Source organism: Ambystoma mexicanum, chromosome 6q, assembly GCF_040938575.1.
Source record: "Ambystoma mexicanum isolate Mex_15411 chromosome 6q, UKY_AmexF1_1, whole genome shotgun sequence".
Classification (NCBI taxonomy): domain Eukaryota; kingdom Metazoa; phylum Chordata; class Amphibia; order Caudata; family Ambystomatidae; genus Ambystoma; species Ambystoma mexicanum.
The window spans coordinates 50661297-50685574 of record NC_090937.1 but is presented as its reverse complement, the minus strand read 5'-3'; the positions used below and the strand labels follow the sequence as shown (position 1 = coordinate 50685574).

The window sequence follows — 24278 nt, the reverse complement described above, 5'->3', positions numbered from 1 at the left end:
CGTCGAGCCCTTGGACTTCGTCGCCGATTTCGATGCCGACTTCCCGGCTGAAGCATCTCGACTCATGGAAGACCTGGGACGGTCCCCTGAGGAGGATTTTGACAGCGCTTGCCTCTCCGTCTTAGATGATGAGGAGGAGGGCTTTTTATGTGATGAGGAAGACCCAGCATGCTTCCCTTTATGCTTGTCCTCAGCGCGGATTTCCGCTGGCCGTACCTTTTTCGATGGAGGTTCCGACTTGCTCCTGGAGGCCGTGGAGCCAACTTCCGAAGCCGGGTAGGCACCCGCTCCGTCATTAAGCCAGTCGACCAGCCTTCTTTTACGGTCCTTAAGGGTTTTTTGGGAGAAACCCTGGCATATCTCACATGTATCCGCCGTGTGGTGCGGGTGGAGACAGTAGATACAATCCATGTGGCCATCTCCTTCATAAACTTTTTTGAGGCCACATGTCGCACAAGGGCGAAATAACGCTTTTCCAGACATAATTCTCCAGAATTTGAACGTCGCCGAAGCGAAACAGAAAAAACAACCTAGTTTCCACTAGTAGTAATCACGAGGATCCCACTACTTTGAAAGACGGTTGAAATCTGAGGGAGCGCGGGGGCGGGGCCTGTATTTATATCATGACGTCCTGACGGTGCGGGCACGCATGATACAAAACGAGGTGGATAGGACGCATAAGCGTCGAAAAAGTTTTCCTACGGGAAAGGGTCTATATAATGTACCGGGGATTCCCAGCCTGACGACGGGGAATATTCTAAGCATGTGAATCCATGAAAGATCCAATGCTGGAGAAAAGGTTAGAACATGAGCACAAGAAAATGTATCAAACTTGGCCTGGAGGACTTTGGCCTGAGATATTAGAGTGGAGAGTTTGCCAGTAATGCTACATTTGTGGGGGTTATTTGCAGGAGAATTACTAAACACAACTCCCAGATATTTATAGTCATTGACTAAAACCAGTTTTTGATTCTGAAGGAACCATTCATAGTGTTTAGTTTGTTTCAGTTTGCTCTTTCCCAATTACATGACTTGGGTTTTCTCCAAGTTGAATGTTAGATTATTTTTGGTAACAAAGATTTCTAGTTGGTTAAGTAGAGTCTGTAATCCACTTGGCGTTTGTGAGATAAGAACCAGGTCATCAGCATAGAGAAGCCATGCGATGACCTGGTTACCAAGCTTTGGCGCATCATTTGTCAAATGGCTTTCAGTTCCAAGTAGTTTATGTGGAGCAGTCACTCCCTGTGCAGTCCACAAGCTCTGCGTTTGGTTAACTTGACAGTGCCCTTCCCGCCCTGAAAGGGAGGCATCTGTCAAAGATTTGAGGTGAAGGGGGAAGAAAAGGCACCCCATAGATGAGGGGTTCCTCGAGGATCCACTAAATTAGGGAAAAATTATTATTATTATTATTAACATTGACTTCTTTCGTAGAGGATATTTTCAAGGACTGAGGGTCCGACAATTGGTTCCAGTTTGAAATTAAATGCATCTGCAACGGCCTCGCTCAGAGGCAGGACCAGAAGGCAGGAGGCTAGCGGGCCCAGAAGCATCTGCAACCACCAAACAGATGAACAAGTTACTTCTTACCTTGTAACGTTCTTTTGATGGGATGTTTCTCCGACGTATTCCTTATCTTTGATAGATCATCTCCCAGCTTGCTGGCCTCGGAATTTTTTTTTTCAGTAGAGGGCGCTGCGCGTCGACGTCCCTCGATGGCCTCCGTATCGGTGCGACGTCACCACGCGTACAAATAGACTCGCACAGCGTCCGTTGCTCAGTTCCGTTTTGACGTTAACAGTTGTTTTACATGAATTTGTTATTGACCTTGAAGGAGCGTAAGCTGCAACGACAAGGGAAGTATTACTACGGGGATGGATGGGAGGGGCGATAAGGAATACGTCGGAGGAACATCCCATCGAAAGAACGTTACAAGGTAAGAAGTAACTTGTTCTTCGAAGGGATTGTGTCCTCCGACGTATTCCTCATCTTTGATAGACTCCCATAGCAGTGGTGTGTAATTGGAGGTGGGAGTAAAATGCCCCGTTTCCTTTTAGGAATGAACCAAATGTAATACGGCTTTGCCAAACCTAGTCTCTTGACTAGAGGAGGAATCCAGGTTGTAAAATCTTGTGAAGGTATGTGCGGACGACCATGTGGCAGCCGCACATATATATCGAACCGGAACCCCTCTTTGGAGGGCCGAGGAGGCTGCGATACCCCTGGTTGAATGAGCCCTAAAATTTGAGGAGGCTCTTTCCCTGCCAGTTTGTAACATTCCAGGATGGCCACAATAATCCATCTGGAAATGGTTTGTTTTGTTATGGGTAGTCCCAACTTGTTCCCTGAGTAACCCACGAACAGTTGGTCTGCTTGCCTAATCCTAGCAAGTCTGCTGATGTAAAAGCTTAAAGCCCGCCTTGGGTCCAGCCTATGTAGCCTTTCTTCCTCTTTCCCCGGATGGGGAGGCGGATAGAATGAAGATAAGTTAATTTTCTGAGTGACGTGGAATTCAGAAACCACCTTTGGGAGGAAATTAGGCTTCACCTGTAGGACAACCTTGTCTTTATGAAAAATTGTATGAGGGGGTTTACAAGATAGAGCTTGTAATTCGCTCACCCTTCTAGCAGATGTTAAAGCCACTAATAACCGTTTTAAGGGTGAGAAATCTTAGCGAACAAGAGTGGAGTGGTTCGAAAGGAGTACCCATCAGGAAATTTAAGACTAAATTTAAGTCCCATAAAGGAACATGGAAAAGTCTTGAAGGGTAGACATTAGTTAATCCCTTTAGAAATTGTATTACTAAGGGTAATTTGAAATACGAAGGCTCCTCCGCAGTGCGCTTGAAGATCGATAGCGCTGCGAGATAGCCCTTGATAGTGCCAACTTGAAGGCCTGAATTTGCCAAGTAGAGTAGAAAGGATAACACCGATGGTGTACCACATGAAAAGGGGTCGATATTCTCTTCTCTACACCAGCTACAAAATTTGTTCCAACAGCAGCGGTATAAAGACTTTGTTGCTGGCCTTCTGGCCGAAAGCAACACTTCCATGACGTCATCAGGGAGGTCTCAATCCTTGTATCTCAACCTTTCAGAAGCCAGGCTTGAAGGTTGAGGGTTCTGATGTCTGGATAGAGAACCTGACCTCCCTTCTGTGAGAGAAGATTCTCCTTGAGTGGAAGACGAATTGGAGGGCAGATGGACATGTCCAGAAGGTCCGGGTACCACGTTCTCCTGGCACAGTCTGGGGCAATTAGGATCATGGTCCTCCGGAATCTTCTCAACCTCCTGATAATTTGAGGAATGACAGGGACTGGCGGAAACGCGTACAGGAGTGGAAACTCCCAGTCCACTACGAACGCGTCCCCTAGAGCTCCTCTCGAGGGAAATTCCCTTGAACAAAACAGATCGCACTTTCTGTTGGTACTGGTGGCAAACAGATCCACTTGAGGGGTTCCCCAAAGGGCAAAGATCTCCTGAAGGACTTCCTGAGCTAGTTCCCACTCGTGGGAGACTTTACCCTGCCTGCTCAGAGCGTCCGCCGTCAAGTTCTTCTCTCCAGATAGGTGAACTGCCAATAGAGATATCCCTTCTTGAATTGCCCAAAACCTAAGCTGCATTGCTTCTCTGCACAGTGGCAGTGATCCTACGCCTCCTCTTTTGTTGAGGTAGTGCATGGCCACTGGGTTGTCCGTCATTATCAGGACATTTTTCCCCTGTACAGATGGCAGAAAAGCTTTCAGCGCTAGTCTGATTGCTCTCAGCTCTAACAGGTTGATATGTAGTCTGGACTCCGATGGAGACCAGCGACCGCTGATGGTCAAGTCGTTGGTACGGGCTCCCCACCCCGGGATTGAGGCATCTGTGACTACTGTTATCTCCGGCCATGGTTGCCACAACAGTTCCCCCTTCAAGATGTTTGCCTGGCAGGCCAACCACTGAAGGTCTCGAGCCAACTTGTCTGGAACCTGAAGGAGGTCTGTCATTCTCCCTGAGAATTGCTACCACTGAGTTCTCAGTGCCCACTGAAGAGATCTCATTCTCAGGCGAGCCTCTGGCACAAGGAAGATGCAGGATGCCATGAGGCCTAGCAACCTCAAAATGTTGAAGGCTGGGAGACGTTGGGCATTTTGAAACTTGGCGACCATCTGCAGAATATCTTGAGCCCTCACCTCTGGTGGCAAGGCTTTTCCCAGGGAAGTGTCCAGGACCGCTCCAATGAACTGGAGTCTCTGTGATGGTATCATCTGTGACTTCTTTAAATTGAGGGAGAAGCCCAGTTTGTGAAGGAAGTGGCAGACATAATCTAGCGGGATCTGAGCTTGTTCCGAAGATACAGCTCTGATCAGCCAATCGTCCAGGTAGGGGTAGACGTGGATCCCTTCCCTCCTTAGACTTGCAGCCACTACCGACATTAGCTTGGTGAAGACCCTCGGGCGGAGGTCGGCCCATATGGCAGAACTCGAAATTAATAGAGAGCCGCCAATTGCAAACCTCAGGTATTTCCTGTGTTTGAGATTGATTGGTGTTAGGGAGAATTCTCTGTTAAGGCTAATTTCCCAAACCTAGTGAGTCCCCCAGCAGCTTTGCTGGATTTTTGGGGTTTATTTTTTTCTCCTGCTAAGAGTGAGACTCTTTTTCTCCCACTCTTAGACATGATTTGAGATATCCTTTGACTTTGTAATGTGTTTTATGGGCTATGAGGTCTTTTACTCCATAGGGTTTAATGTATTTTTGGTAAGTGTGTTACACAGCACCCTCAGTGCAGTAACACAGGGGTGTCATAGTGACCCCCAAACATAGACTCCATGCCCTGGGACTGACTATCTCCCAGGGCATGTAAAGTCACCATTGACTTTACTAGTCTTAAATTGTGAACAGAACCAGTAGAAACCATCATATTGTGGAAGTATTGGTAGGGGTAATTAGATTGCCCCTGGGTCTGTTTTTCGAGGGGGCACTGTGCAGCGCCCCCCTCGTCGAGTTTCTGGCTGGTGGCAGTGGTTACCACGCGAAATATTCCACCGGAATATTTCCTATGAGATTTTCCCATTCATTTTAAAACGCACCACATTTTGGTGCAATGTTAAAGATACCGCCGGGTTATTTATTTAATATTTATTCCCCGGTTGGGTCTTTTTGCCAGGACTCGGTTTTAAAATGGTGTTTGTGTTTGCCTCTGTAACTCCAACCCAAGTCGAGCCCTTTGTTCCACTTTTTGGCGGGCTTCTCCACAGAAGCCTCCAAAAGTGGTGCCACTCAGTCTGGGTCTACAGGATGTGTGGGAGGGGGCTTTAGGCACCCTGGACTGAGTTGCCTCGGCAACTCAAGTCGCACTCTTGTGTGATTGGCCGCCCGGCTCACCACTTAGCATGTTTCAGTGACAGCTAGGACTGATGAATGGGGGTTTTCTGCATAAAAGCAGGGCTTTGGGGACTGGCAAGAACTGCAGATGGATTCTGAATAGGGCCATTATCCTTACTCAAAGGTGCAGAAACCAACACTGATCAGGCTGGTAGATTTGCTGCAAAGATGAAAGGCTTGTCCTCAGGGGGTTATATATTTTGAATTCAATGATTTGGCAACTATGGGCTCTGAATGAGGACCTGAACAATTCTGGATTGTCTGCTCCACTTATAGACATTTACATAGCCAAAAGCAGCTTGTCTGTAGTGGACGAAGAATATCGTGAACAGGCTTGCATGGCAGGATTTTCCAGAGGCAACAAATCCAGGGCTTGCATAGCCTTGGACATTTTTAAGTGAAATTGCCTCATGGAAAGACAGACAAGTTACTTACCCTTGGTAACGCTATTTCAACTGGATGTTCTTTCCAAGTATTCCTCATCTTTGATGTCCGATATCCAGCTTCAGCTGCTTTGGATTTTTCTTTTCTCGGCAGAGGGTGCTATGCGTTGATGCAGTCGACTAGATGTCCCTCGAGGGCCTCCGCCTTGAGGATGATGTCATTGAAGGTATATATGGCACGCGCAGCACCCGTTGGCTTCAGTTCTGTTTTTCTTATAGTAGAAATTATCCACGTAACAGGTTTGACCGTACTAAATTTTGAAGGAGCAAAAGCTGTAATAGCATGGGAAATTCTACTATGGGGTACGCTGGGAGGGCGATGAGGAATACGTCCAAGGAACATCCACTCGAAAGAAAGTTTCCAGGGGTAAGTAACTTGTTCTTCAAATGGATTGTGTCCTCCCACGTATTCCTCATCTTTGATAAACTCCCAAAGCAGTGTTTGTTTTGGTGGAGGTAAGAATTTAGTTTTCAGCGGTTTCCATGAACCAAATGGAGGACAGCTTTTCCAAAGCTTCCATCCTGACCGAGGGAAGACTCAAGGCTGTAATGCTTTGTGAACGTGTGAATAGTAGACCAGGTAGTTGCCTCACAAATGTTTTTGATTGGTACACCCAATTGCATGGCTGTAGAGTTAGCCATGCCCCTGGTGGAATGGGCCCTTAACCATTCTGGAGGATCCTGCCTGCCAGCCTGTAGCATTCCAACATTGCCAGAATGATCCATCTGGATAAGGTCTGTTTTGTAACAGCCTGACCCAGTTTGTGGCCTGTATAGCCTATAAAAAGCTGATCATCAATACAAAGTTTGGATAGTCTAGACATGTAAAAGCTCAGAGCTCTGCGTGGATCCAATCTATGCAATCTCTGCTCCTCTTTGCCAGGATGAGGTGTAGCATAGAAAGCGGGCAATACAATGTTCTGCCCTTCATGAAAATCAGAAATGATTTTGGGCACAAATGAAGGCTTACTCTCAGAACAACCCTATCCTTGTGGAAGATAGTAAAGGGTGGCTCGGATGTTAGTGCCTGCAATTCACTCAATCTACGGGCTGAATGTAATGCTACCAGGAGAATGGTTTTAAATGTCAACAACCCGAATGTAAAGGTTCAAATGGTGCACACAAACGTTTTAGTACCAGATTAGGGTCCCAAACTGGAACCTGGAAAGGAGATGGGGGTGGAGGGAACACACATTGGTGAGTCCCTTTAGAAATGGTGTCACCAGTGGGATTTTGAAATATTAACATTCTTCTGACGAGCGCTTAAAGACTGTGCCACCAAACAGCCCTTAAGTGTTCCAACCTGGAGCCCCAGGTTGGCTAAGGATAGTAGAAAAGTTAACACTTCTGGTGTTTTGCATAGAAAAGGGTCTACATTCTTGTCTTTGCGCCAGCTGTAGAATTTATTCCAACGGCAACATTACAAGGACTTTGTTGCTGGCCTTCTGGCCAAATCTAAATCGCTGTAGATTTATGTAACAGCACCTCAGCACCTGTATCTGTAGTGTCGAAAGACCTTAGAGAGAGGGGTAGTCAGTCTGTCTTGTCTCTTCTTCTCCTTTAATTCTCCCTGTTCACAGACCTGACCCCCCGAAAACAAAAAATTTGGGAGAACCCACTGTTATACCTACTTCTGGCCAAAAGCAAAATCTCCATTACGTCCTCCGGGAGGTCCAAATCCTTGTATCTCAGCTTCTCAGAAATTATGCGTGAAGGCTGAGTATCTTGACCTCTGGATGAGGGACCCGACCCTCCTCTTGCAAGAGAAGGTCCTCTCTTAGGGGAAGATGTATTGGAGGGCAGATGGACATGTCCAGAAGGTCCTGGTACCACATCCTCCTGGGTCAATCTGGGGTAATTCGATTATGTGTTTCCCAAACTTTCTCAACCTCCTGATCACGTGAGGAATTTCAACCAAAACAACCAACAAACAACCAAACTTGCAGTACATATTACAATACGTCAAATTGTATACAACATAATCCTTGTTGACTGCTTTTCCCTTACCCTCCCTCCCCCCGAGCCTACATCTCTTTGTGATCTACTTCTGCAGTTTGCAAAGGGGTATCCTTCCCCTTGTTCTCCTCAGGGTCCTGGTCGCTTGACCAATCTTGTGTGGACCCAAATAGTGTGGCAATTAGGTGTCTCCAGCTTGTCAGGGTTTCTGCTTCTTCATCCTCCCCTATGTTGCTAGCATCCTGCCATACTGCAGTTTCTGCTTCTGCCCATTTCTGGAGGTCTTTCCACCATATTTCAATCCTAGGTCTGTGACACTTCTTTCATCCCATGGTGATCCTGCGCTTCGCCAGTATATACGCCAAATCCTTTAGTTGGCTTACGTGTTAAGTTTATGTGGTCTTGGGAAAGCCCGAAGCAGACATGCCCACACTATCCATACAGTTATTTTAATCCCCTTTTCCTCCAATCTGTGAGGTATTTCTCCCCAAAATGTCTATTTCCGGGCACGCCCAGAACATATGCGTCATCCCAGCATTTTCTTTGAAAGGTCCTCATTCTCAGGCCAGTCTCTGGAACCAGAAAAATGCAGGTTGCCATAAGACCAAGCAACCTCAAATAAATTTTTTTTAAAAAAAATAAAAAAATAAAATAAATAAAAAAATCGAAGGCCAGGAGACGCTGGGCACTCTGAAATTTGGAGACCATCTGTAGAAAGTCTTGAGCCCTCACCTCGGGTGGCAAGCTCTTTCCCCAAAGATGTATCCAGTACAGCCCGAAAAAATGGAGCTTTTGAGAAGGTGGCATATGGGACTATGTGTAATTGAAGGAGAAGCCCAGTCTGTGAAGACAGTGGCAGGTGACGTTGAGATGACCCAGGACTTGTTCATAAGAATGCGCCCTGATCAGCAAATCTTTCAGGTAGGGGTAGGTGTGAATCCCCCCTCCTGACACTCGCTGCAACCACCGCCATCAGCTTGGTGAAAACCCTCCAGGCGGTCAGTCCGAATGGCAGAACTCTACTGAAAATGAGAACGCCAATGGCAAACCTCCGGTATTTTCTTTGCTTGAGATGGATTTGCACATGAAAATAAGCATCCTGAAGGGCCAATGACATCATTCAATCCTGGAGTTGGAGGGCCTGAAGATTCTGAGAAAGTGTGACCATCTTGAATTTGCCCTTCCTAAGGAACTTGTTCAAGTATCTCAAATCCAAGATGGGTCTCAGTCCTCCGTCCTTCCTGGGTATTAGGAAATGAGGAGAGTACCATCCACTGTTCCTTTCCGCTACAGGCACTGGTTCTATAGCGCCTTTCTCTAGCAAGGTCAAAATTTCCTGCACAAGGAGCAGATCTGGAACCCTCAAAGAGTGGCTCCCCGGTGGATGGTTCTGAGGTCTCTGAATGAAAGGAAGGCAGTAACCGGGGGCTATGGTTTGCAATGCCCAAGCATCCAAAGTAATATCTCACCATTCTTTCAGATACTGAGACAGCCTGCCACCCACTGGTGTTCTGTGATTCAAGACCTCAGAGAGGTTTTGAGGCAGCTGATGCTGTGGCTGTTGGTAAGTATGCCCATGCTTGAGCGGGCTTTGGTCCTCTCCCTCGTCCACCACGAGGGAATCTTCTTTGGCCTCTTTGACCATCCATTCCTCTCAGATCTACCCCTCCAAGGCTCTCCACTGGTGCGAAAAGGCTCAGGCCACCTATTAGCGGCACCTAAGGATTTGGCTGCCGCCTAGGAGGTCTGCAACTTCTTAAGGCTTTCGTCAGCCTTGTTGCCAAAAAGGTGAGACCCGTCAAAAGGCATGTTGGAGTCTGGATTGCACATCCGGGGCAAATCTGCGTATTACGGTGCTTGTTGCCATGGCTCTGCTGATACTGTCAGCAGAATCCAGACCCGATTGAAGAGACTCACACATGGCTTCCTTGCCATCTCTAACAATAGCCAAGAACTGCTCTCTTTCGTCCCCCTCGGGAATGTGTTATGCCGCCATGGAAATACAGTCCCATAGAGTGAATGAGAATTTTGCTACGGCGCATGTGGAGCAGGCCGATTTAAGAGCCATGCTTCCTGCTGAAAAACATTTTCTTGCCCATCCATCTACTCTCTTGTCATCCCTATCTGGAGGGATAGTTGGATAAGCTGCCTGCTTGGAAGTTGTGGTAACTGCCTGCACCACCAGACACACTCGAGTGGGGTGTTTTGATAAGAAGTCGGGGTCACTAACGGAAGGGCGGTATCTTTTGGTCAGGATTTTGTGATATCAGGTAATATTATCCCCACCAATAATATCGCCATATATATGGTCGCCGGGAACAGCCATAGGTAATATTATTGATGGTGATAATTTATGGGGAAAATGGGAGCTCTGGTTCGGGGGTGTCCCCCGCTACTCTTAAAAAAATAAGTGGGTTGTGGGGGTGTCCCTTTGCAGGTTCGATGGGTTAATATTGCCACAAAAAAATGGCACCATTCTTGTATGGCGATATTTTTATGGGGATATTAACACATGGAATCATTTTTTTTTACTGCCGGATTAGTGTCTGGTGTCTCCCAATTTGCCACCAACCTTTTTTGGAGAGCGATATGAAATGGTAAAGTAGAATCCATTTGCGGACCCTTATCAAGGATGTCCGACAGATCATCCTGTTCAAAGGAGAGGGTTGGCCTACTCCACCCCAAATAGTCTACAACTTTAGAAATTAGTTGTCTATATGAAGCATGCTCAGCAGCTTCAGGGCTACCAAAACCCAGCTCTGGTGCGGTGTCTACCCCACTCGCCGTTTGTAAATTATCATAAAGATCTTTCAATCTCTGATTAATCTCACGCCTTGAAACACTTGTATATATGCGCGTTATAAATGCCTTATATCATATCATAACCTTCTTCCTTCGAGGAGAGTCGCCTCTCAGTTTGTCAGAAGGTTTCTTCGACGGAGCAGTCGATGGGGATATGTGGGGGTTTCTACCTAGTTCCAATTTCCCCTTTCGCTCCTTCAATGCCTTTCCGTTAATTGACTGGCATTCGGAGCAGGCAAGGTCTTATGCTCCACCCCGAGACACCACAGAAAAACTTGGTGTGGGTTGGTTAACAACATCTTAGAATCAAAGTCCCGACACTTCTTGAACCCGGTCTTCGGGGTAGTAGGTGTCGAGGAAGACATTATCACGTAGTTCGAACAAAAGAGGCGTGCCGTAGTTTCTCGAAGCGTAAGCTTACTCGGAAAAACAGAACTGAAGCCAACGGGTGCTGCACGTGCCATATATACCTTCGAGGACATCATCCTCGAGACGGAAGCACTCGAGGTACATTGAGTCGACTGCATCAACGTACTGCGCCCTCTGGCAAAAGAAATTCTGAAGAAGCTGCAGCTAGATATCCTACATCAAAGATGAGGAATACACAGGAGTACACAATCCAATCGAAAGGCAGCTCATAATCTTCCTCCAAAGTAGCATTGTCATTAACCCCCTGAACCTTTGGAGGGGTTGGATAAACTGGAGTTACCTCCACTGATACAGGGCAGGAGGCCCCACCGGAACTAAACCCTTGTCCGAATGTTTAATAGCTAAAACTTCCAAAAACGGATCCGACATGAAAACTTGCATAACAGCATTTGTAATAGGCTGACTACACCTTCTTAGTGGGCTAGTGGTGCTCAGTGTGAATGTTGCATGTTCAGAGGGTGCAGAGGCAGGAACACATCTCTCCAGTACTATAGACCATGTCTGGAATGAAAAATATCCTCTGGTACCAAAGGCCAAGCCTTGTGACAGGTGGTGGAAGGTCCCATGAAAGCTGAGGTGGCAACCGTAATGCTGGTACCGATAGACAATGCTGAATCAATGACCACGCCTGCTCAGACTCCCGTTCTTATCTCTAGGATCCAATATCTTCCATTAATCCACGAAGTCCACCATGGCTTTTGGTACTGGGCCCTTCTTGAGCATGGAAACTAAGCACGTTATAAGCAATCTGGGTTTCATACTGTTAGGGAGAATTCTCTCTTTAGGCTGAATTTCCTAACCTAGTGAGTCCCCCAGCAGCTTTGCTGGATTTCTGGAGTTTGTTTTTTTTATCTCCTGCCAAGAGTGAGACTCTTTCTCCCACTCTTGGACATGATTTATGGTGTTCCTTTGACTGTTTATGTGTTTTATGGGCTATGGGGTCCTTTACCCCATAGGGTCTCATGTGTTTTTACTATGTGTGTTACACAGCACCCTCTGTGCAGTGACACAGGGGTGTCATAGTGACACCCCACCATAGACTCCATACCCTGGGACTGACTACTGTCTCCCAGGGCATGTAAAGTCACCATTGGCTTTATTAGTCCCAAATTATTAACAGAAACCGGTACAAACCATCATATTGTGGACGTACTGGTCGGGGCAATTCGATTGCCCCGGGGTCTGTTAGTCGAGGGGGCACGTCTCTGTCCTCCCTGATCGAGTTTTGGCTGGTGGCAGTGGATACTACTTTTTATATTCGACCGCGAATATATCCCTATGGGATTTTCCCATAGTCCGAGGCTACCAGCTTTAATTATTTAATTCTCATAGCCTCAAACATACCGCCGGTTTATTTATTTAATATTAATTTGCCGGTTGGTATTTTTTGCCAGGACTCGATTCTAAAATGGCGTTTGTGTTCTCTTCTGTGACTCCAACCCAAGTCGAGCCCTTTGTTCCACTTTTTGGCAGGCTTCTCCAAAGAAGCCTCCAAAAGTGGTGCCACTCTGTCTGGGTACCACCGGGGGTGTGGGAGGGGGTTTAGGCACCCGGGACTGAGTTACCTTGGTAACTCAAGTCGCACTCTTGTGTGATTGGCCCAAGTGGTGAGCCGGCCGGCTCACCACTTAGCATGTTTGATTGACAGCTAAGCTGAGTGAATGGGGGTGTGCTGCATAAAAGCAGGGCTTTGGGGACTGGAACTTCAGAAGTCGCCACAGGACCTGAGAATCCGACGAGGGAGAAGCTGAGCCGACCTACCACGACGACACCACCGGTGGAGCCCTGCGGAACCGACTCACCACTTCCCGACGACAGAGAAGTTCTCCCGGCTGGAGAGGCTTCTTCCCCTGACTGGTGGGCACAACCAGTTTACCTTCTTTTCCTCGCATCCCAGGACGTCTTGTGGTCGAATTGCCCGTGCCAAGCACCCCGGCAACCGGATAGCCACTTAACACTGGACCGCGAATAAAAGGACCGCTCCTTTTACCTGAGAACTCCGCGGCTGGTTTCTTCCATGGCAGTGCAACGGACTACTGTCTTCCTCCCCAACGAGATCCTCTCTTCCCCCGGACGAAGCACCGACTTGCATCCGCTGCCAGGAACAACTGCCCCCGCTGGAGTATTCTCACCACTTTAAGGTACCGTGTCCGCCAGGCCTCCCTTTCTAAAGATTGCTGCAAGGTAATAATAATCCCTTAACCTTCTGGACTGGGCTGGCTGCCTTGACCATCTAACTGGTCCCTTTCTTTGGTCCAACTCTTTTTGAACCTTTTCAAGACTTTTGTGCACTGCAACCGTGTGACCTTGGACACATTTCGTTCTGATCCTCTTAAAGTGGATCCGGCCTTCTGAACTGTAACTTCACGGTTTTACTTTGCCTTCCTCTCTTGTTGTGTTCTTGTGAAAGTGTTGGGATCTGTTTCAATTTATGTCTGCTTTTCTCTCCCTTTTTAAAACGAATTATTAGAGTGCCATCTGCGTTAAGCGCTCACCGCTGTCTGAAAATAAGTGGGGCTTTACTTAAGAATTGTCTAATACTCTTTTAAGGGAGTGTATATCTTTTAGTGACCGTGTTTTTGAACTGCTTAACATTAGTGCCTGTGTGTTTTACTAGATGTGGTTTTAAATAACTATATCTCTTTTACACCAAGCTCTGGTCAGTGTTTACTTGTTCTACTGTGTTCTTTTGACCTATTGTGAATACTCTGTATACTGCCTAACTTCTTGAGGGAAGTCGGACTGCTCAGACACAGCTACCAAGTGAATCTGTGTGGTACAGACTGCTACCAAGTGGGTTTACTGCCAAACACCTGTAGTCTTAAATCTTTTGCAGTGGTCCCAGAGGGAACTGCACAGGTTTCTGCCTAACAGATAACACAGAAACAACAGACAGGAACTCACCGAATGGAAGCACCCGAGGCAGCTCCCACAGGCTCTGGCTGGTAACAAGTGTTTACTGCATCTTATGCACCACTTGAATCCTGTCATCATTGGCATGTGAAGAGAAGGCGGCAATGTTCTGGAAAATCTACCCAATCAAATCGAAAAACATGGCAAAAGGGGAGACAGCCAAATGATTAAAATCAACAGCCCAAAAAAAGAGAGGCACACAAACTAAGAAGCTCATGCCACAACAAACTTACAGGTGGAAAAACGCAAACAGGGAGGTGGTGGTTGGTGCGCATGGGGAGGGGCCGGGCTGGCAGCCCCATTCTAAAAGTGACAGCATTGTATTTTGGGGAATCTTTTTCCTGTCCAGACTGCCAGTTGGGATGGAGAGAACATTTATTTTAATGTTACAAAAACTGCAAAAAAGCCTTGCATGAAGGAAAAAGAAAAAACACAAATTGCAAATCATCGAAAGCAGGAAGAAAAAGAGAAAAATACACCTCCTGAAAAACATGCCAGAACTGGTTACGGTGTGGAGCAGTTAGAAGAACATACATTGGATTGTCTGTTGGTGCAAGGCGCACGGAGGAGCATAGTTTTGCTTACATGGCTGTTCATATGTTTTGTTCGATTTCCTGCAGACAGCTTTATCATGTACCTACAGAGTACAGTCAAATTTCACGGATTTCCCAAAGAACACAGTTGCTACATTTATAATGACACCCGGTAGGACACTTGTAGAGTTTTCTGATAAAAACAGTTTGTTTACTTAAATCCTACCAACCACTTATTTGGGGGTTCACTGTCAAGTCTACACTATTTAACGGAATTTGGCTCCACCATAGGGCAAAGGGGGAAACACACACACAGTAAACGTTTCAAGAACACCTTAGGGATCCTGGATACCTCCATAACAGGAATAGAATACATTTTTTTTAAATGGAATGCTCAAGCAAAAGTAGCAGCAGGTGATGCACTGTATGCGGCATGGTATGAAAATAATCATAGTCTGGTCTTTAATTTACCCTCAGGAAAATAATATCTAAGCTGTGGTTACCTACAAGAACAGAAGAAAACATAGGCAAAGAACAAGGCACAATAAGCATGCACTAAAGGAGGGTTAAACGTGCTTTAAGAGTAAAACCACTCTTCTCAACTCCAACATTAAAAGAAAGAATAGTAGTGGACTTAGTGAAATTAGTTGTCAAATACATTACTAATCCTGATAAGAGGAGTTGAAACCTAAGTTGTAAGACTATGACGTAACTGATGAGCCATATAGGAGTCTGCATAAAAATCCAAAAGGCACATTTGGTACCTCTAATTAAAGGTTGTAATGCAAAATGGTCAGCATGGCCAATTAAACATACCATAGGAATATGTTTCAACCACTTATGTTTCTTTAATAAACCATGCATATTGCATAAACATTGTACAACAGAGGATACTCACAGATAATATGGAAGAAGACTTGAAGGAAAAGGTGGTGGTGCTAATGCTTGCTGGGATCGAAATCTGCTTCGACCTGTCAATCTTCTAGGCATAAAGGGTGGATAAGGCTGTAAGGAATAATAAATATACCAGTGCATTTTACTTCTCAAAGTACTATATTTTATGTTTTTTGAGTGCAAATAAGACAAATGTCATGTAAGGTCAGACATTGTGCTAGCAATGTTAAAGATAAATAAAACCCGACTGCTGCATTTTCAGAATTATCATTTCAACCTAGAACTCCAGGCCTCCAAAAGATGAGAGCTGAAAGACCAGTTGAAAGACTAGCAATTTGGGATATACAGACAAACAAGAAAAATAATCTGCCATACATTGTGGAAGGGTGGAGTGAAAGAGCGACCTTGCGTGGGGAAACCTTTTGTGGGCAGCCTTCCACAATGTTCTCTTTCACAAGAGATGTTCGGACTTAGATCAAATTTTAATAATAGCAATTTATGACCTTTATACAAAAAGTTCAATTAGATTCCACTTTGCAAGCCTTTCCTCCGAAAATAGTAGCTTACGCATTTCTCAATGCTTTCATTTTAAACGTGTGTGTTGCTAAACATGACCCACCTTGAAGGCTGTCAATCAAGAACCAGGCTTACTGCTGGAGTAACGTGCATACCGACGATTAACTCTTGTTATATTGTTCAGTAAATCATTATTAATGCAAACAGCTTAAAGGATTATTTCATTTTTTTTTTAAAGCAATATAGATTACATTTATTCTGCTGATTTGGATCGCTTTGTATTTGAGCTCAGTGCTCCTGCAAACTTGTTTAAAACATGCTTTTGGTTAGTTAACCGAATATGGAAATACATTTTTGAAACGTACTCTTTCACTAAGGTAGAGGAAAGCAATGTGTTAAAGTTCAGACAATCAATGTGGTAATAAAGAAATTAAAATGTGCAGTTACTTTTGATGAACCTACTCACAGCAAATCTCAGGGTGAATGATTTCTATTTTCAAACATCACAACCACTTAATCAACTGGGAATACAGGATTAGTTGTGGAGACCTGTTGGGATACCAAGCAGTGGGGAAAAAGAACACCGGGGCTATTAGGGGGGAAAAGGTTAAAGCAAAAAATAATTACAGTGACATCCAATGATGGCACATGGAATCCGAGTAAAGAACAAGTTACTTCTTACCTTGTAACGTCCTTTCAATGGGATGTTCCTCCAACATATTTCTTATCTTTGATAGATTACTTCCCAGCTTGCTCGCCTCGGAATTGTTTCAGAAGAGGGCGCTGCGCGTCGACATCCTTCGAGTTGATGTCCCCCGACAGCCTTCGTCTTGGCGCCGACTTCACTGTGCATATAAATAGACTCGCGGAGCGTCCGTTGCTCAGTTCTGTTTTGAAGCTTGAAATTAGCTGTGCATGAATAGGTTATTGACCTTGAAGGAGAGTAAGCTGCAACCACAAGGGAAGTTTTACTGCGGGGATGGATGGGAGGGGCGATAAGGAATACGTTGGAAGAACATCCCATCGAAGGAACGTTACAAGGTAAGAAGTAACTTGTTCTTCAAAGGGATTGTGTCCTCCGACGTATTCCTTATTTTTGATAGACTCCCATAGCAGAGGTGTGAAAGAGGAGGTGGGAGTCAAATTTAATATTCCCTTTAAAAATGTACAGAATGTAACACAGCTTTGCCAAATCTTGTCTCCTGGCTAGAGGAGGAATCCAGGCTGTAAAATCTTGTAAAAGTATATGCGGACGACCATGTGGCAGCCGCACATATGTCCCGAATCGGAACTCCTCTCTGGAGAGCCGAAGAGGCTGCGATACCCCTGGTTGAATGAGCCCTAAGATGTTGAGGAGGCTCTTTCCCTGCCAATTTGTAGCATTCTAGTATGGTTAAAATAATCCATCTTGAAATGGTCTGTTTCGTGATTGGCATTCCCAATTTGTGTACTGTATAACCTACAAACAGTTGGTCTGCTTGTTTTATTCTAGCAGGTCTGCTGATATAAAAACTGAGGCACGCCTTGGATCCAGCCTATGTAACCTCTCTTCCTCTTTCCCTGGATGGGGAGGAGGGTAGAATGAAGGTAAAGTTATTTTCTGAGTAATGTGGAATTCAGTAACCACCTTTGGGAAAAGATTAGGCTTCACTTGTAAGACAACCTTGTCTTTATGAAAGATTGTATGAGGAGGTTTGTAACATAGAGCTTGTAATTCGCTCACTCTTCTGGCAGATGTTAGAGCCACTAGAAAGACTGTTTTAAGAGTGAGAAATCTTAATGAACAAGAATGGAGTGGTTCAAAAGGAGTACCCATCATAAAATTTAGGACTAGATTTAGGTCCCACAATGGAACTTGGAAAGGCTTTGGGGGATAAACATTAGTTAACCCTTTCAGAAATTGGACTACCAGAGGTAATTTGAAATATGAAGACTCCTCTGTAGTGCGCTTACAGATTGATAGCGCTGCGAGGTAGCCCTTGATCGTACCAACTTGAAGACCTGAATTTGCTAAATACAGTAAGAAAGATAACACCACAGGTGTACTGCATGAAAAGGGTTCAATATTCTTTTCTCTACACTAGCTGCAAAATTTGTTCCAACGGCAGCGGTATAAAGTCTTTGTTGCCGGCCTTCTAGCCGAAAGCAACACCTCGATGATGTCATCCGGAAGATCCCAACCTTTCAGAAACCAAGCATGAAGGTTGAGGGTTCTGATGTCTGGATGGAGAACCTGACCTCCCTTTTGCGAGAGAAGCTCCTCTCTTTGCGGAAGATGAATTGGAGGGAAGATGGACATGTCCAGAAGGTCCGGGTAACACGTTCTCCTGGTCCAATCTGGGGCAATTAGGACCACGGTCTTCCAGAATCTTCTCAACCTCCTGATCATTTGAGGAATGACCGGGACTGGAGGAAACGCATACAGGAGTGGAAACTCCCAGTTCACTACGAACGCGTCTCCTAGAGCTCCTCTCGGGGGAAATTCCCTTGAACAAAACTGGATCGCACTTCCTGTTGATGCTGGTGGCGAACAGATCCCCTTGAGGGGTTCCCCAAAGGGCGAAGATCTCTTGAAGGACTTCCTGAGCGAGCTCCCATTCGTGGGAAACTGTACTCTGCTTGCTCAGAGCGTCCGTCGTCAAGTTCTAGGTGAACTGCCGATAGAGAAATTCCTTCCTGAATTGCCCAAAACCAGAGCTGCATTGCCTCTCTGCACAGTGGCCGTGATCCTATGCCTCCTCTTTGGTTGAGGTAGTGCATGGCCACTGTGTTGTCGGTCATTATCAGGACATTTTTCCCCTGTACTGATGGCAGAAAAGCCTTCAGTGCTAGTCTTACTGCTCTCAGCTCCAACAGGTTGATATGTAGTCTGGACCCCGATGGAGACCAACGACCACTGATGGTCAAGTAGTTGGCATGGGCTCCCCACCCCGTGAGTGAGGCATCCGTGACTACTGTTATCTCCGGCCATGGTTGCCAAAACAGTTCTCCTTTCAAAATGTTCCCCCGACAGGCGCACCACTGAAGGTCTCGAGCCACTCTGTCCGGGACTTGAAGGAGATCTGACATTCTTCCTGAGAATTGTGACCATTGGGTTCTTAGTGCCCACTGGAGGGATCTCATTCTCAGGCGAGCCTCTGGCACTAGGAAAATGCAGGATTCCATGAGGCCTAGCAACCTCAAAAAGTCAAAGGCTGGAAGACGTTGGGCATTTTGAAACTGGTTGACCATCTGCAGAATATCTTGAGCCCTCACTTCTGGTGGCTAGGCTTTTCCCAGGGAAGTGTCGAGGACTGCTCCAATAAACCGGTATCATCTGTGACTACTTTAAGTTGAGGGAGAAGCCCAGCTTGTGAAGGAAGTGGCAGACATAATACAGATGGATTTGAGCTTGTTCCGAAGATACTGCTCTGATCAACCAATCGTCCAGGTAGGGGTAGACGTGGATCCCTTCCCTCCATAGACTTGCAGCCACTACCAACATTAGCTTGGTGAAGACCCTCAGGCGGAGGTCAGCCCAAAAGGCAGAACTCGAAACTGATAATGAGGTTCGCAATTGGCAACTCTCAGGTATTTCCTGTTGTTTGAGATGGATTGGCACATGGAAATAAGCATCCTGAAGGTCTAGAAATACCAACCAGTCCTGAAGCTGGAGGGCCTGAAGAATCTGAGAAAGAGTTACCATCTTGAACTTGTCCTTCCTGAGGAAGGTGTTCAATTCTCATAAATCCAAGATGGGTCTCAGTCCTCCGTCCTTCTTTGATACTAGGAAGTAGGGGGGAATACCAAGCCTTGTTCCTCTTCGGTACAGGTACCGGATCTATGGCACCTTTCTCTAGCAGGTCTACAATCTCCTGCATAAGGAGCGGATCTGGAAACTTCAAAGAGTTGTTCCCCGGTGGATGACTGAGGGGTGTGTAGGAAGGGCAGGCAGTAACCTTGGGCAACCGTCTCCAATTCCCAAGCATCTGACGTAATAGCCTGCCATTCTGCCAGATGTTGAGTTAACCTGCCCCCTACTGGTGTCTTGTGAGGGAAGACCTGAGAGGGGTTTAGAAGCGGCTGACGCACCTGCCGAGGGTAAAGTGGCACCTGTTGCTGCGGTTTTTGTACCTTTTCCCCCGTCCACCACGGGTGAATCGTTTTCTTTTAGTTGGCGGTCCTCTACCTTTTCTGAATGTGGAGTAAAAGCGAAAGGACCTACCCCTCCAGGAGGTTCCTGAGGGGCGATTCGGAGTCTGTCGGATTGCAGTCCCAAGAGATTTCGCTGCTGCCTTGGATGTTTGTAATCTCTCCAGGCTGTCATCAGCCTTCTTACCAAACAAAGAAGTACTGTCAAAGGGCATGTTCAAAAGTCTACCTTGTACATCTGGAGCAAAACCAGACTTCCGCAACCACACAAATCTGCAGATTGTGGTACTTGCCGCCATGGCCCTGCTGATACTGTCAGCAGAATCAATGCCCGTTTGAAGGGACTCACACATTGCATCTTTTCCATCCTTGATGATGTTTAAAAATGCTTCCTTTTCTTCGCCTTCTCGGAGACAGTCAGCCGCTGATGAAGCACACTCCCAAAGTGTATGGCTGAATCCTGCAAGCGTGCAAGTGGCGTTAATAGATTCAAGCGCCATGCTACATGCTGAAAATACTTTTTTTGACATAGCATCAAATCTTATCATCCCTATCCTTGGAATAGTAGGGTATGCAGATCTACTGTTTGATGAAGTTGCTGCTTGTACAACCAAACTCTCTGGAGTTGGACGTTTGCTCAAATATTCAGGATCTGTAGCAGATACCCTGTATTTAGAAGACAGTCTCTTATTACCTGCAGGGATAACTTCAGGAGTTTCCCTCTTTGCAGAAACTTTTCTTTGCAGAGCAGAATGAAATGGGACAACCACCCCATGAATTCCATTATTCTGGCCATCAGAACCCTATAAGGGGTCTAACCATGTTCCCCAGGGTCTGGCTTAGCAAACTTTTCCTGGAGAGGTATCTAAACCACTTGCCTCATGTAAGGAGTCTTTAAGGTCCTTCAACCTGTTCTCTTCAGAGATAAATTCCTGTGGTATGGGTGTAGTGCTCCTTTGTAAACCAAAAGGTCTCATGATCGGAATCCTCACCCTCCTTATATATTGAGGACAAGGCTCTAAAATAGTCAGACCTAAGATGTGGTTTAAACCCCATTTCTAGAGCAGAAGGAGTCAAATTTGTTGTCACTGGTTGTGAAAACGTCGAGGTTGTTGACGTGGAAGTCACAGGCTTCGACAAACTCGAAAAGGGCGTCAAATAATTTTGAAGAGACCTCGATGTACTCGACAGGATCGGAATCCTACTCAGTGTCGTCGAAATAGTCGAAGGCATTCTCAACGTCATGGTCGAGGTCCTCGACACCTCTACTGTAGTGACAGTTGTAGGTCTGACCTTTATCGGAGTCGACAGCGGCGCCGAAGCAACAGATTTATGCGTCGAAGGGCCCTTCGACAACGGCGTTGACGACGCAGATTTATGAGTCGAAGAAACCTTCGACGACGGCGTCGATGACGCGTCTTACTGTCTTTACTCGAGGGTTCATGACGCTCTCGGGTAGTTTCTCTCGCCGGGTGCAACGACTTGCGGCGTTATGATTTTTCGGGTCTTTCACCCGGGATATCACTTTTAGACTTCTCCGAGGGGGTTGAGGCCGCTTTCTCGAAGACGGTAAGCATTTTCTTATGGAATTCCTCCCACTTAGCTGGAGATCTGTGTTTCGTGGGGCAGGTGACCCTTTCCGGAGAGACAGAAGACGAAGAAGAGGGAGATCTACGACGCCTCTTCTTAGAGTGTCTCGATCTCGAAGACTGATGGGAACCGCTTCAAGATCTTGAACGGGAATGTTTCATATGACGAGGAGACGAATGTCTCGACTCTGCCTAAGAAACATTCGAGGGAGTAAGAGACCTTACCTCTTACTAGCTTCCCCTTATGCTCCTTAAAGGGTTTCGCCGTCATGGACATACAGTCCTCGCATTCCGAACAGTGATGCTTCGATCCCAGGCACCACAAACAGATCCTGGGTGGATCCGTCAACGACATTTTCTTCCCACAGTCACAACACTTTTTGAAGCCGGACCGAGGGGTCGATGGTTCGGATGAAGAAGCCATCGAAATAAGATGATATCTTCGAAGAATAAGTCTGAAACTTCTTGAAGAAAACTGAGCAAAGGACGCTGCGCGGGTCTATTTATACGCACAGTGACGTCGGCGCCAAGACGGAGGCTGTTGAGGGACATCAACTCGAAGGACGTCGACGCGCAGCGCCCTCTACTGAAAACATTACCAAGGCCATCAAACTCGGAAGTAATCAATCAAAGATAAGGAATACGTCAGAGGACACAATCCCTTCGAAATATACTTCCTGAAATGGATGAGAAGCAAGTTCTTTTAAAGGAAATATTTTGGGAAGCGCAGTATAATCCTTTACCTCGTAGTTCCTCCCAAGATTTGTAATTTCTTAGCACAATGTGATCTGCTTTTAAACAAAGACCATGCTTACATTTCAGTAGACCTTCCATAGAATATCTTAAATCTAATATTGCAGCAATAATTGATCGAGGTGGTTTATTATTAGATCTATCTGCCGCCTTTGATTAGTCAATCATGCCTGTCTGGCGGATAAACTGATCAAGGTGGGTAAATGCTCCTCTTCGGCAGTGTGCTGGTTTAGATCGTTTCTTGGCCCTAGACGGCGAATGTAGTCAGGGATAATGCACATTCAGAAACAGCATCCATTACATGCAGTGTTCCTTAGGGTCATGTCTTTCGCCTCTATCGTTTACTGTTTACTCCAGGCCTTTATGCAATCTTCTGGCATCCCTGGAGGTACAGTCTGCAACTATGGGCACGATACCAAGATTGTTATTGAGCTATCTGGTTCTTATAACAACGACTTAGAAAGAGTCAATGAAGTCTTTAAGGCCATACAGTCTTGGATGGCTGTGAACTCCTTGGCTTTGAACAATAAAAAAAACAGTTGCTTATCCTCGGACCCATCACAAATTAAAAAAGCTTGACTCGCTTAACAAAAGTTTCATAATATTTATTTATTTATTTGAATTTATAAAGCACACAAAACGGCCTTAGGGCATCATGGCGCTTTTACAAGAATGCTTCCTTGGTTACACCTTGAAGAGACAAAGACAATGGGCCTCATTACACGGTAGGCGGTAGCCATGGCGCTATTGGCGCCATGGCTACTCCCTTACCGCATTTCGGGTCCGTGTTCCCAGAATAGGGATTTACCGGGTCATTCCGACCTTGGAGGACCCAGTAAATCCCCATTCCGGGAACCAATCCCCATTTTCATGTGAGCCCCTATAGGGCTCAATGGGAATGGGGAAGTAGCTAATAACGGTACCGCAATTTGCGGTACTGTTATTAGCTCTGAAGTCCCTTAACGGGCCCCGTCCTTAACACCTGGTCAGACCTGGCGTTAAGGAAGGGACCCGCTAAGGGACCTCGTAGTAGGGCGGTAAGGGATTACCGGCACCGGTGCCAGTAATCCCTTACCGCCTACCGTGTAATGAGGCCCAATGTCACCTGCCTGAGGTTCCTGGTTACATTGAACCCGTTGCCAGACAGGTGAGCTACACAATGAGGAACAAAACACCATCTTCTGCCTTGGGATCCTGGGTTACATTAACCCCATTGCCTGAGAGGTGAGAAGTAGATTCAGTTAAGAGACAGGGGGCTAGCGAGGGCAATAAACAACTTGTGGGAGCAGGGTGAGTGGGCGGAGAGAGACAAGCGTCTGCTAGTTGAAGAGTTCAGTTTTGAGCAATTTGCAGAATTGAAGGCGGCTGAAGACGCAATGGCGCTGACTTGGCGTGTCAGACAGGATGGAGTCAATGTACACACCAAGGGTTTTAACTGATGCTGAGATGGGAATTAGGGCGTTGTCAATGCTAAAGGACTTGTACTGTTAGTCCATTTTGTTGAGTGCTTCCTTGGGGCCTACTATGAGGAGCTCTGTTTTATCCCCATTGAGGTATAATCCATTGGCTGCCATCCATGCTTGGATGGTGGAGTAGATTTTGCGTAGAGATTCTGCATCCGTTTCGTATGATCCGGTGAGAGGAAGAAGGACCTGGATATCGTTGGCATAGTTTGTGCATGCTATACCGAGCTTATCCAGATCATTGAAGAGGGGTACAGTAAAGGGATTATATAGTGTGGGTGAGGTGCAGGAGCCCTGTGGGAATCAGCATTAGATGGGGGTCGGGGCTGCACTGGCTTGCTCTGAGAACACCTTCATGGCTCTCCCTTCAAGGAAGGAGGTAACCCAGGTGGTGGCTTCTTGGGAGAATTAGGCTGAAGTGATGAGTTGTCTGCAGAGTGTCTCATGGTCCACAAGATCAAACGCTGCAGACAAGTCGAGAAGGAGGAGAAGCG

At 46.2% G+C, this 24278-nt stretch overlaps 1 protein-coding gene across 2 annotated transcripts in view; it reads right to left on the bottom strand.

Moving 5' to 3' along the window:
- RNF38 (ring finger protein 38) overlaps positions 1–24278 on the bottom strand; it is a 1177976-nt gene that overhangs the window by 270323 nt on the left and 883375 nt on the right. For both annotated transcript variants that reach the window (XM_069630459.1, XM_069630460.1), the window contains one exon: positions 15337–15443. In XM_069630459.1, the coding sequence (XP_069486560.1) occupies positions 15337–15443 (107 nt within the window). The remainder of the gene's footprint in view (positions 1–15336; positions 15444–24278) is intronic.